The 13,519-nt window shown below is 39.3% G+C and overlaps 1 protein-coding gene across 1 annotated transcript in view; it reads right to left on the minus strand.

Moving 5' to 3' along the window:
* LOC122883056 (teashirt homolog 2) overlaps nucleotides 1-13,519 on the minus strand; it is a 99,734-nt gene that overhangs the window by 39,270 nt on the left and 46,945 nt on the right. Inside the window, exon 4 of the mRNA XM_044211146.1 lies at nucleotides 797-966. Within this exon, the coding sequence (XP_044067081.1) occupies nucleotides 797-803 (7 nt within the window). The 5' untranslated portion in view covers nucleotides 804-966. The remainder of the gene's footprint in view (nucleotides 1-796; nucleotides 967-13,519) is intronic.

Consider the following 13,519-nt stretch of genomic DNA (forward strand, 5'->3'; position numbering starts at 1 on the left):
ATTATTATTCCCTACAAGTAACAAGTATTTTACTGTTCTAGCAGGTACTGAGGTATTTACTTACTATTTACTTTACTACAGTTATGTGTATAGAATAGGACTTTGCCATCCATAAACATGATAAATTGTTAGGGTTGAAATTACCCAAGTGTAGTTAAATGTTTCTAGGCTGACATTTCAACTTTTTGCTTTTGTTCCTGAAGTATATTCTTCACACTCAACCCTGGATTTTTACTTGTAATGGAATATTTTTACAATACTCAGTATTTCAGTATTTTTTTTTAATGCTACAACCTCTTACTTTGGTTATCATTCTGGTTATCATTCTTCTCTCTTTCTCTTTAAAAGTTAATCAAATATGAAGTGGAGGTGATGGATGACTTCATTTCAGAGAGACAACACCCCTCAGAGATCCAGGCTCGCCCCGCATTACAAATGGCTTCCTGATAATATTCCATCATCCTATTTTGTGTCTGTCACTCATTTTGCCAATGATACCAGAGACCTCCCGTGAACTCCACCTGAACCTGTGCGATCAATCACTGCTCGGATCAAGCCTGAGCCATACCTGCCTGACAGCTCTTAACACCCTGTGCGTACACAAAGCATGCGTGTGCGGTGACAGGCATTACACCCGCACCCACCACCTCACCTTATCCCTCCCAGAATGGCGTCACTCCACTGCCCCTCACGTCTACTGTATCCGTCATCTGTATTGCCGCGCTGACTCGCCCACACCTTTCTTCACAAAACTGCTTCCGAAGAACTGCGCTTGTATTTCAAACTTTTTACTTACCATTCATGCATCAGTGTCAGTGGCAGATCCACATGCAGATGGTGGAATTTGTCATCCCTTAAGTCTTGATGAGCTTTTCCTCCCTCACATGGTTGCAATTCTCATACCTGGCTGCCTGAGGATTTTCTGGAATACAACTTCAACAGATTTCACTTAAGCGTGATCCTCCACTGTAACAAAATATGACAAACACGTGTTTTGTTAGTGCTTTTTTGGAGCCACCTGTGGCTCTCTTTGCAGTAAAGAAGCAAATATGCAGATCACATACAGAGAAAGTAAACAACAAAACTTAATTAATGTCTGTGAACTTTGACCTCTGCTTGGTGACAGGCTTATAAACCTTAAGCAGAACTGAAATCATATATTTGATTAAAAAAATTTGAAAATCTTCCCAGTTACACAAGCAAATGTTTCCCAAAACCTGAATTCTTTCAGATCTTTTATCGCAGATCTTATCAAGAACTGGAGCTGCCTCTCCTGACAAAGAACGGGAAGCAGAGTTTGTACATTCTTTAAATGTTTGTTTTGAGCTTTTACACCCATATAAGCTTGATTTCCAGTCAGCTCTGAAACAGAAAATGTGCCCACATTCTTCAGAAGTCACCCATCGCACTTCTGGAGTGTCGACAAAACCAGCCTTTTATTTATTATCAACGAAGCGGCTCCAGAAAGTGTCTTTTTATGGCAGACAGAGTTTTGACCTCTCATCATTTTATCTTCGAGAGTACGATTCATCTTCACAGTCTATTCTGGACCGTTCAGAGGTGGAGAAACACTGTTTTTGGAGTGCAGATTCAGGTTAACCTTGAATGTTAGCTCTCACATACAGTCAACCTGCATGGGATGAAGTACAGGACAGAAAAAAAACAGACGGTTGTCAGGAATTTCAAATTGTGTAATGTCACTGTCTGGAACTAAAATGTACATAATATGTGAATCACGGCTGCTGATATAAGCCTATACAGACTGAATTACATTTTAAATGATTGGTTGTATTTTTGTCTTGTACGTTCAAGTGATATTTCAAAGGCTTAAGGCAAATCACTAGAGAGCACTATCAGTATAAACAACATTTAAAAAACAGTATCATAACTTATTTACGATATTCATTGATATGGCAGAGATACTAATAAAGATGACACCCTCTGTTGATGCTAATTGGAAATATTGTTCATATTCACTGACTGGACTGCTGGTACTTCTCATCCAAGAAATGGCAGGTTTTTTAGTTTATCACGAGTTTACGAATCAGAAAGCTAGTGCTATTTCGAGTGACATTTTTTGAATTTTTTGCATTGATTAAATCCATATACCTCTATAAGTATGCAGTACGCAAAATATGAATTCTTAAATGAATGACCGGCATAACTGACCAGCAATAAGATACAGATCATTCTATTTTGAAAAATTATTATTTCTTTTCCCCCACAAAATAATGATGCTATGATAACCTTAAAGTTGCTATAATCAATATTTTAATATAAACAATTCATCAAATGACTATGTATAACATGAAAGGAGTCACTCATAGTGACAAACCCACAAAGAATTATCTCCTGACTGCAGTTTTAGCTTCAGATTTCTGTATTACAGATGAGTTTCCTTATGAAACTAACGGCCTTGAGACAAAAGGAACTTGGACTCTTACTCTGGTTTTAGCCAGTGCAATGAGAAGGAGGACAATACTGCAATAAAGCTATTTTATTTCTTTTTTCTCATCTCTGTGTCTGTCTTCTCCCTCTTTGTAACGTTTCAAACATATCTAATTGGTTGGATCTGAGCTCACACAGTTCAAGTATTTAAAACTGCATTCTAGAAAATCCAGGTGAATGTGAAGTGTCTAAAATGTATCTTTGCAGGAATTCTACTATTTTGAAATGACTGCCTTGCCTGGTTGTTCATTATAGCCCTGTGGTTTGGTAAACATTAACTCTCCAACCTGATTTATGGGCACTTTTTTCCGAATCACAACTGTAATTCTTGAAACAATGTCCAAATGATTACTCTACATACAGAAACATTATCCAGGGGGAAATGGTAAATCTTTCAACTCAAAATTTTAACTTTTTCTGACAAGGCAATAGACTCCAGCAAACATCTGACAAACAGCGATGTCCAGGAGCAGAGTGAGTTCAAGTTGATCACAAACAAGCAGTCTTACAGACTTCACAGACCTGCTCACATTATGAGATTTACAAGCTCTCTGTGACTCCACATCATTTAAAACACAAAAGCTTTCTGAGGAGCCACACTGGTCATTTATCCATTTGAGCGAAATCTGAACTCAACCTGAGACTGTTTCCAATATCATAACACTGGCCTCATTCATATTATACGGTTGAACTATTTAGTTACACAGTCTTTCGACAATAGGCAGTCTAATTATAATGCTCTAGTCATGATAAAAGGAGGACGGTCTAGGAAATCCAAACCTGTCTTTAATCCAAAGATGATATTTCATGTACAATGGACAGCCTGTGATTGAAGTCTGGTTTCATAATTTTCAAAGCGTCACAACAACATATGCATACAGTCAAAAGCAGCTGCTTGATTTTAAGATGTAATTCATGTGAAAACTTACCAAAGCTAAAAACAAAGAGCTATTACTAATTCAGAGACTGTCTAAAAAAATAGAAGTTTCCAGTTGCATGATTGACAAGCGGTTAAAAATAAAATTTCCCAGAGCAGGACTATAGTGCAGCAATATAATGATGCAAGCCTAATATGAAATTGTTTTAAGGATGGGGAATATAAAAATCACATGAAACAGGATGATTGTAATCTGTGATCATGCAAACAGATACAAACATCACTTAACACATCTTGAAATGATGCCTTGGTTGTAGATTGTTGATGACGGCATAAAGAAGTTTCCAGAAACAGACTAAATAACATAACATTTACGTGTTAAAAGAAATGTTTGCCATGTAACAATTCCTTCAACAACACAAAGAAGCAAAGGGTATTCATGGTTATACACACAATAGCATGTGGTCCCATCCTGTGTAAGAAGAACACAGTTTAGCTGAAAGTAGGTGAGGTTGAACAAGCTGATGTGAGTCTTGTTGTTGTTGTTGTTGTTGAAAGCACAGTTAAAGGAGCTTTGTGGGACTCAGCATGTTTGTCCTCAGGGCTGAATGTAACAGATGACAGAGATCATTGGAGCTTTTTTTCCACATCAGTCAGAACTTACTCCTTTTCACAAGTTTATAGTGTACTATAGAGACACAGACACCATTGTGATATTGTTGCACTGTTTGTACCTAATGCTGGTATTTGACAAGTGGGTATATGTCGTTCACTTCTTGACAGGTGTTAATACCTCACACTTCTTCTAATATTCCATTATTTTGGTGACAACCTTTGATTCGGTACTTCCACAGGCGTTTTGTGCATCAAAAATTATACACGCTGAAAAATAAAGGCTATAGTTGGTATGTACAGTATGTGTATATAATATGTATAAGGGCACCTACACGGTGCAATAACAGCGATCTTGCATTTTGTTGTTTGTCACAGTGTGCGAGTTGGTTCTAATAAAATCACGGTCACAATCTGTGTCAGAGTGTACGATATTCATTTTAAGGCATGTCAGACTGTACAATGACTGTCAGGTGAATTGTAGCGCTATGATGTAAAAAGAAAAAAATGTTGTTTGCTTGTTTTTTTACATTTTATTCAATACACAATATCACGCTGACCGTTGTATTCTGCATCATTTCATGCCATATTCATATTGGTTGGTTTGTAGCTCTAGAACAGAAGCTCTAAATCGGCTGCCAGCGGCTGTGTGTCTCTCATTTTGGATTTACGACCAAAGATTTCACCGTGTTTCTTTCACGATTTCAGTGTATGTACGTATGTGTTCATCCAACATCTGCAGAGGCCATTTAGTGAGGTTTTTTTATGAGTTCTTGACGATAAAATATCCAATAACAAACACAAACTAAATGTTAGAGTGCTTAACAAGAACATAATTTTAATATCATTTCATTAAAGCTGCTCTGTAGTTCCCTTCAGTTAAACAGAGCATTTTAGCGTTTTTCAGCTCATTGTTTTGGTTTTACGACCCACAGCTTTACTGTTTTGGTTCACTCTCACTGATTTCATCACTGTTGTCTGCAGACACAGCAGGCAGCTGTTTTTGGCAAAAATGTTCTGATAAACCCACCATACACTACCTTCTCAGCACAAAATGGCAGACAGACAAAGTTAGCTACTAGCTGGTGAACATAGTGGAACATTTAGCAGCTAAAGAGCCAGATATTTTCCTCAGGAGTTGGTGGAGACCAAAAACAGAGCTAAAAGAGAGTGAATATTGGACTTTCATTCATCAGCTAGACACAAACGCAGCTCCAAATGAATGTTAATGTTGTTCCATGTCTACTCATGAGTCTGAAACTGGAGCTGTCAGTCATTCTGCAGAGTAAGTACAGTATATGGGGCATGAAGGGAGGGGAGTATTGTTCACCGTCTTCTTTAACCCAATAACACCCATGCAAACAATCATTTTAACATTGCTGCTTGACCTATTTTCTCTCATGTAATATATCGTTAAAGCAGCCTTGTGAAATGCCTTAATTATTCATGCTTGATTTCAAAATGAAGAGCTTTGAGAACATGCCTCCACAGGAGGATTGACACACGCAACAGTGCTCTTACAAGCACACACACTGAGGCACACTGGGGCCCGGCTTACTCAAAAAAAAACAAAACAAAAAAAAAACCCTCACACACCCTTGACTGACTTCATCCACTGTGTTGTGCACAGAGCATTAAAGCAAGAGTGAAGATAAATGCCCTGTCAGCGCCTTTAATGATTTATTTCAAACATTTCACTCGATCCAATAAGGTTACAATCTATGGCAGGTAATTGTTTATACAGAAATAGATGGCATTTTGTTTGTTTTATTGAGCATTGAGCAGAGTGAACACACTAACCTCAGAAATGGATGCACTGTCAGAAATATCAATTTGCTGTTTTAGACTACATTCTGCACTTGCAATTCTCATCACACATATTAACATGCAGTGCCGTCTTCAGCATTTTGACTTTTTCATATTAGGCTAAACACTACCTCTGAAGTTCGAAGGGTGTGAGGCCTGTCTGGCCTTATGGACAAGCGTGGACGTGGGTGTCCGATCTGCCACGCACTATTTTTGCCTCCCCGCGTGCATGTGCTGCAGTTAAGTGAGGCATCAGAGCAGCCTGTCACTTGTCCCTTGGTATTGCTTTAGTCTGCGTCGACAGTGTGTCCACCCTGGGTTTGTCAGTGTCTATTCAGACCTGACCTGTCTTGTTCAGCACATGGCAGAGGATGCTGATGGACATTTCCAGTTCTCCTTCTCAGTGTCCATCACTCGGTGCAGGATGCATCCCTGACGCATCTTAGTTTGAGCTCCTGAAATTTGTTGACAGTTGCAGAGGGTGGTCTGCAGTTCTGCCACCCTCAATTATGGGAGATGTGATCTGATTCTGACTTGAGGGATGTAGGTTGCCTGCTGTGCATAAATGCTCAATTGTGGTCGATCGATATCTTGCTAATAGGTTTTGAAAATTGAAAACAATGCAAATAGAAAAGATGCGTAAACCCTGCTGAGGGTTTTGAAATACAAACCCAAAGGGCTAAGTGAAGGTGGGGTAAGTGACAACATTTATTTATTTATTTCCAGTCCTGGTGGATTAGATTCATTCATCCTCTTTCATGTTTGTTGCTTTGCTGCCAGTCAATCTTGTGTTTGTTCTCTTAATTTCCTGCGAGTCGCTGATGAAAAAGAAGGAGTGGGCCTTTTTAATTAGCACTCCCTCTGTTCTGGTGAAACAGTTAGTGTATTTTTATAGGACCAGGAACAGAGCTCAAGTCTGTTTCTAATAGAGATGGAGGCAATCAGATAACCAACATTGCCACCCATGCTCTCTTTTACTCTTCTTGAAGAGGACAACTTCAGCTTTTAATAAACATGTAATAAGAAGGAAAACAGCTGGTAGCTGCATCACAGATGGTGCCGTTCTTGGCATCTCCAAGGAAGGGACCACACATACAGATGGCTCATTATTCCAGCATTTGGTTATGCATATTGCACAAAATTTTATTCCAATGCTTAACAACCAGTATAAGCAATACAGGTGTTACTATTTTTCACGAGTAAGAAGTCAGGATCTTGTTTTGGGCATATCTTTTGATGCGGATCACTCACACAAGCCTCAGAATCTACTTCTTCCTATCAATATTTCAGTGCTCTCTCAGTTTGTGAGGAGTGCCACATTAATCTACACTCAGGTGTGATTCTTGGCTCAACAGCTGTCAGTCTTGCCCTGACAGCAGCTCTGTTTTTTAAAGTGCACCTTTGTGTCATTTTGGTAACAGCCTGCAAATACCTCAGCGGGTCGTTGATTAAGACGGAGGGAGAGATATTGATCACAAAGCAACGGCAAAACAAGTCAGCACAGCCGGCCCAGAGCAAGGCCAAACACATAAGCACACAACCTTGAAGTTGTGAAATCCCTCAGACCCCGCTCTTTCATCTCAATTTACAAACTCCTACTGTAGGCTGGCTATCTGCATATTTCTGAACTTGGGTTTCCTCTGTGTATTATTTATGTTCGGTCAAACAGAAAATGTCACTGGTAAAAAATAATTTGAATGAAAACAAGGCAAAGGATTCGGTCCCATGAGAGAAATGTGTTCTTCGTTGAGTCTTTTTTTAGGTTGACTGTTTTAAATTACAGATGCTCTCTAATTGGCTACGGTCAAATAAAGCCCGCCTAATGAGGCATTGCATTCATTTGCTTATTTCCTTTCAAGTTGCTTCCCTTTGTATCTCAGAGCAAAAGTCTGCTCTTGTGCTTACTGTCGTTCCAGGCAGGGTATTCTTAGTCAAAAGACTGTTATGCCTCAAATGAACATGCAAATATACTTTTGTTTCTTCAACAGAAGAAACTGTGAATTCACTCATTAACTGTATAAACAGTAGCAATAATAAACCCCAAACTTTAACTTGTATCCTACCTTTCTGCATTATTTTGATGACCACTAGCAGGGTTTAAAGTGAAGACAGAAAAACCTAAGCCCACATCTCACTCACTGCATCTCCATTATATGATGAACTTAGCACGGACTTCTCCTTTAATGTGATGATTAAGTGTGCTAATCACAAGTGAGAGTGAGACGTAGACACTTATCCATCCGCCTCTGTGTGTGTGTGTGTCCTGAATCATCCGAGGGATTTTCTTTCAGACCTCCTCACACTTGACACTCCATGTAATGCTGGAGCTGTCCTGTCCAATTTATAACAGGAGTCAATGTGACCTTTATCCTGGCAATGACTATAATGTACTTTAGCACATGTCATTCTCAGGTCAGGATCATCCCCTGTGTCATATGTTTTGTCTTGCATGTTTTACAGTCACCAGGGACGTACTGCTGCTTCTGTGCTGCAGCCAGTTCAACTTTAAATTGAACTTAGACAGGTGATAGCTTCAAAAACATGTAACGTATTATTACCATAGAGACAGAAGCCTATTTAATACAGAATGCTATTGTGGACCAATTATTTCTGCATTATTATATTTTCTGAGATATTTATAGCTTGCATAATGTAATTAGACATAATAATTACACAGAAATACATTTTTGAACCCCAGTTTAATAATAACAGCTTTGCTTTCTACTCTATTCAAGTCTGCAACAAATGCAGGAAACAAAAGAAGCCAAAGGATTTAAAGTGCTTAAAAGCATAGGTAGGCTGCACAAAATAACTGTCACATGTTTTTGGCTCTAATTTCCCCCCTCATGCTCATCTTATTGCTCATCAGCTAAGTTGTCAGGTCTGCTACATCCCTTTGATGGCATCACTGACAATTAGCAAGACGATGCCACACAAAACCATCTGGACAGGCACATCTCTCGTTGCTGAGGGAGACAGTTTCTAGTGTGACAAAAATAAATCTCAAGGTCAGTCACTGTCACTTTTTAAAAGTATCAGATTCCTTCAGAGGTAGATTTATGGGATTGGATTTATTTTGAGAAGGTTTACTGGCTACTGACGAGGTGTCTTAGAGACTGTTAAGTGGAGATGAGGAATTACATCAGTAAAGTATACAACTCTGTCCCTGCTTAATGTTTTCTATTGTTTTACACATTACCATATTTCATTGTCAGGGCACAGAAAAGCAGCAGAATTTTTTTATTTATTTTTATGTGTAAAGATATGTTAAATGTTTTTAATTACTTATGATAGATAGATAGATAGATAGATAGATAGATAGATAGATAGATAGATAGATAGATAGATAGATAGATAGATAGATAGATAGATAGATAGATAGATAGATAGATAGATAGATAGATAGATAAGTTGGCTGCTTTACTACCATTCAAAATATGATAGACCTGGCATGTCATCGTTCTAGTACACTCAGAAAAAACGATCAATTATCAAGAGGGGCGGGAAATTGATTTTCCTCTTCCCCATACGCAGCAAATGTTCCACATAAATATACGATGCTTTGACAAACCTCTTTGTATTAAACTTGAAGGGCCCTGGCAATGAAAGTCAGACTAAATATAACTCTGTTAAGGCCCAGTCACACCCGCATTGAAAACAAGCAAACTCCGCTAATTTCTTTGGAATCACCACAATCGATGGATTTGTTTGTAAGGCGAAGCCGTGTAATGTTTTGGTGAATTTTGACACGTATATTTGTAGCTGAGTCCGAAATGAAGGAAGCTATCTTAGCTTATTAGCTGTGCTCCATCCACTTCTATTTAAACTGCCGGAGTATAAACTCCTCCACAAAGGAGGCATGGTTTACAGACAGTTATGAGACGGGAGTCAATGGTATAAATACGTCTTTTGAATAAACTGTGTGAACTTATTGCCTCGTTAGCAACCAAGCTAACAAGCTTGCTAACTGACGGGTAATGCTAGTTAAGCAAGCTAGGTAGCTCAGAGAGCTTTTCCCCCTTCAATGACTCTTTATTGAAATGATGTACATTTCCATAATACATGAACATCTTCATTTTGACTTTTACAAAACAAAACATGGCCAGTATTCCCTCAGATATTTTGGTATACAGATCTGGAATGCGAAAGTACAAAAAAGTCATTATCACTATCTTCTAAAAAGAAATTGTCTGCTTATGATTATTGTCTGCTGGGTTGGTGAACTCTGTTTCATTTTGTGTGTTTCTTATTGTCATTTATTTTCTTTGTATTTTGCTAAATCATGTTGTATTTATTAGTTAAAGGCAGAATGAGTTGCGGTTTGTAAACACAACATTCAAAGTTGGCCCCTCCCAATGCTGTATATGACAACGCTGCTGTATCAGTTCTTCAATGGTAAAAAAACACACACTGCCAACAGTAATGTTAGCTATCATAATGTATATAATGTTTGGGACCACCATGGTAACCGGAGTGGCTTGCGTGTTAGACGATTCTAAGCTCAAACTCAGAACTACAGACCTCGAGGTTTATTTTCTCAAAACGTGAAGTTATTTGCATTGGTTGACTCTAGGACTTCGTGTGTACGTACACTGCTAGCTACTATTTTTGGAACGTTACATGTGTTGTAATGGAAAAGCTGATATGTTAGCAAGCTAACTAAGCTAATCAAAGGCACCTACGTGTCCAACAGAAAACAGGCCAACCCCGCCTTGCTCTTCATCCCCATCCTCTCCTTCAGTGCTCGCCAGTGTGGGTGAACGCCAACCCCTGATTCACTCTCGTTTTGGAATAAGCTTTATGCGCTTGGCGTTTCGCCTCACTATATTTGCATTTTGTCAACGCTGTGTCCGCAATTTTCATAGCTTCCTCGAGGATGTGTAAATGATCTAGCACCTGGCCGCCCTCACACCCTGTTGTTGGCTGGGGGCTGCACACCCACTGGGAACACAGCAAAATAAGAAAATACAGGCAGAGGGCAGGGTCTCTGCAGATACAGACACCGCCACACACTTCTAGTGATGATTGAGAGGGATTATTTTTGTATGAGTCTATACATTGTTTTTTTTAGGAAAATCCTACTCATTCTGCCTTTAAGTATATTTTTTCCTTTGTTTGAGGGGTGGTCCGTTGTATAAGGCTATGCCTTCCTGACCTCTCCTGTCACATCTGTTTTATTTCTATTATCTGGTTTTCTGCTGTTGTATGTGTGTGCAGATAAAAAACTAAACTAAACAATCCTGAGAACAAAATGCCAGGTGGGAGTTAACAGTCCACTACAGAGAAAATAGAAAGAAGCTCAGAGAACTGTTGTGATTGACAAGCGCTAGCATGTTCCCGGCCTGCTAGTGTGTTAGCTGTTAACTCTGCAGCTACTGTAGTTCAACAACAAGCCCTGCGAGTAGTCACCAAGCTTCTAGCACCACCTGTTTCCTGAAGACGTGCGGATAAATTTCGCTGTGCCCCTTTCTTGTATAACAAGTTCTTTAGTCATTATGTAACATAAATAAAAGCAGCCTTATGACTTTGGATGTCTGTTTTTATATTGTTGTGGTTTATAGTCTTTTCCACCACAAGGATTCAAGTGATTTATGGAAGCCGGGGGCTTTAACATTACCTGTAATAATTCCATATTCATTTTAACTGGTTTATTTTTGCAGACAGGTTTTGATCAAGGTTGCCGGGGCAAATGGATCGTTACACAGAATCTAGAACATACTGTCATTGTTTTGAAGAGCATGTTCGATGCAAGCCGTGCTCTTGCTACAGTAACTCATCCGCAGCTCTTCCATTGTGTGGTCCCATGATGCTTCTCTGCTTGTGTGTCCATACATCATGCTTGTGCATGCTGTACTCGCAGATCCCCTACAGAATAGGCTCCAGAGTGTCATCCACACAGAGTTATCCCTCACCACTGGCTGACCGTGGCATTATTCCGATGGGGTCTGTTTGACTAATAAGCATTTTCGCTGTCTCTAGTCAATGCTGCTGCTCTGGATATACATACTGTATAGAGGACACCTTGAATTGGAAAAAGAAAGGTAGCCAACACTATTAAAAGCAACCACTGGTCCGGAAAACACACTGTGATTTCATTACAAAAATCATATAATGGTCGTAAACACAATAACAAAGTTGCACTTTCGCTTGGAGAATTTGCAGCGTATGTAGAACAGAAACAGCCCTCTCTCCAGATGATTTTTTTTGACAAGTTACACTTGAATGCGCAAGATGTATCCTTTTGTTTGATTTCAATATTACAAAACTGTTATAGAGGTAAACAAATACTTTACTGAGCAAAAGTGGAAGCAGTCTAATAAAGATGTAAAATAAACACAGAGTTGTACTTAATTTTAAATGCATGCACTGCCAGAAAGAAAAGGCTTAACACTGGTCAGCTAAGAGTCAGTGATCCGGCTGTACCTGCTGTGATTCCACTCTCTTAAAGTGGGCTGTTTTACAGTAAAGATTTAGAAAATGTAGCTTTACAACGTGCTGCAGATGTTACATAAATGTAGTGGAACAAAAATAGTACATTTGCTCTGGGATATCCTCCAGTTAAGTACATGTATTTTAAAACAGGAGTGGTTCTGCTTTTCTGAGGTTACATATTGTTAAAGCAACCATGTAGTGCACAATGCATATGAACACTTCTACTGATTCTGACTAATCAATAAAAATCTAACAAATATCTGTAATAAAAGTCATGCGCAGTCTGCTTCTGGTTGACCCTTTATGGTTTGAGCTGAAGGTGAGAAAGAAAGCAGCAAAAATACCTAATTGACCCTCTCTGTGCTGGTAGACACTGCATATTTCGACAACCACCCGCTAAAACTATTTTAGTTCTATGATGCTACCTGAGTGTTTTCCTCCCACACACAGTTAAAAATGCACATTGCAAAATGACCTCTTTCTTTCTGCTCAGTTTGTGGAACTGAGCATTTGCAGAGTTACTTGCAAATTTGTTTTCTGTCTATATTAATATTTATGTCTGTGCTGTAAATAATATTTGTTGCAGCCACCAAAACAAATTCACAGCACTCTGCAAATTCAATTCTGATGAGCAAATCTAACTTTGGATTCTGCGTGTTGTGCTGCTGCATATGTGCTACTGTTAGTCAGGTCCAGGTCCGAGCCTGCTGTTTCTCAGTAAAGTGTTGCGATCACCTCCGCAGACCACCCTGACAACCTCTTCCTCTGTTGTTAGACTTCCCTGCAGAAAGCCTCACAGCACAGGGATTTAGTCCGTGGAGGTTTCCACCATCAGATGGTGTATAACGTCTGGCAGTCTCTCACAGTAGGGCTTTGGTAGAAGTTCAGCACACATGAGACACCATCATTTGAAAAACATCTGTCACTCTGACAAATAATAAGTGCACGGGGCCTCCAGGGAAAAGGGAAGTGCAAGCTCCATATTTTATTTCTTTCTGTATAACACTGCGACTGACTGCTGTTTTTGTGTGTGGTGAACTGTATTTTATGTGTAATGCAATGCATGCTCACACTGACAATTGACATTTTAAGGGCATTACCCTTGACAAGGCGACCTGGACAAATGAAAGGAAAAGGCAGAATGATTTATCAGGGGGGCTGAGGAAATATTTTGATTTACATTTTTTCTGTGCTGTTTGAAATGAATCTCCAGGACGTACACCACACCCCTGCTCCGGGCTGTGTGAGCTGTCTGCAGAGCAGCCTGATGACCTGAGATCAGGTAGGGCTATATCTCTCCAGGGCGCTTGCAAAGCCAAGACAACACTGCACTGCTCTCCTTTT

Source organism: Siniperca chuatsi, linkage group LG10, assembly GCF_020085105.1.
Source record: "Siniperca chuatsi isolate FFG_IHB_CAS linkage group LG10, ASM2008510v1, whole genome shotgun sequence".
In the NCBI taxonomy this organism is placed as follows: Eukaryota; Metazoa; Chordata; class Actinopteri; order Centrarchiformes; family Sinipercidae; genus Siniperca; species Siniperca chuatsi.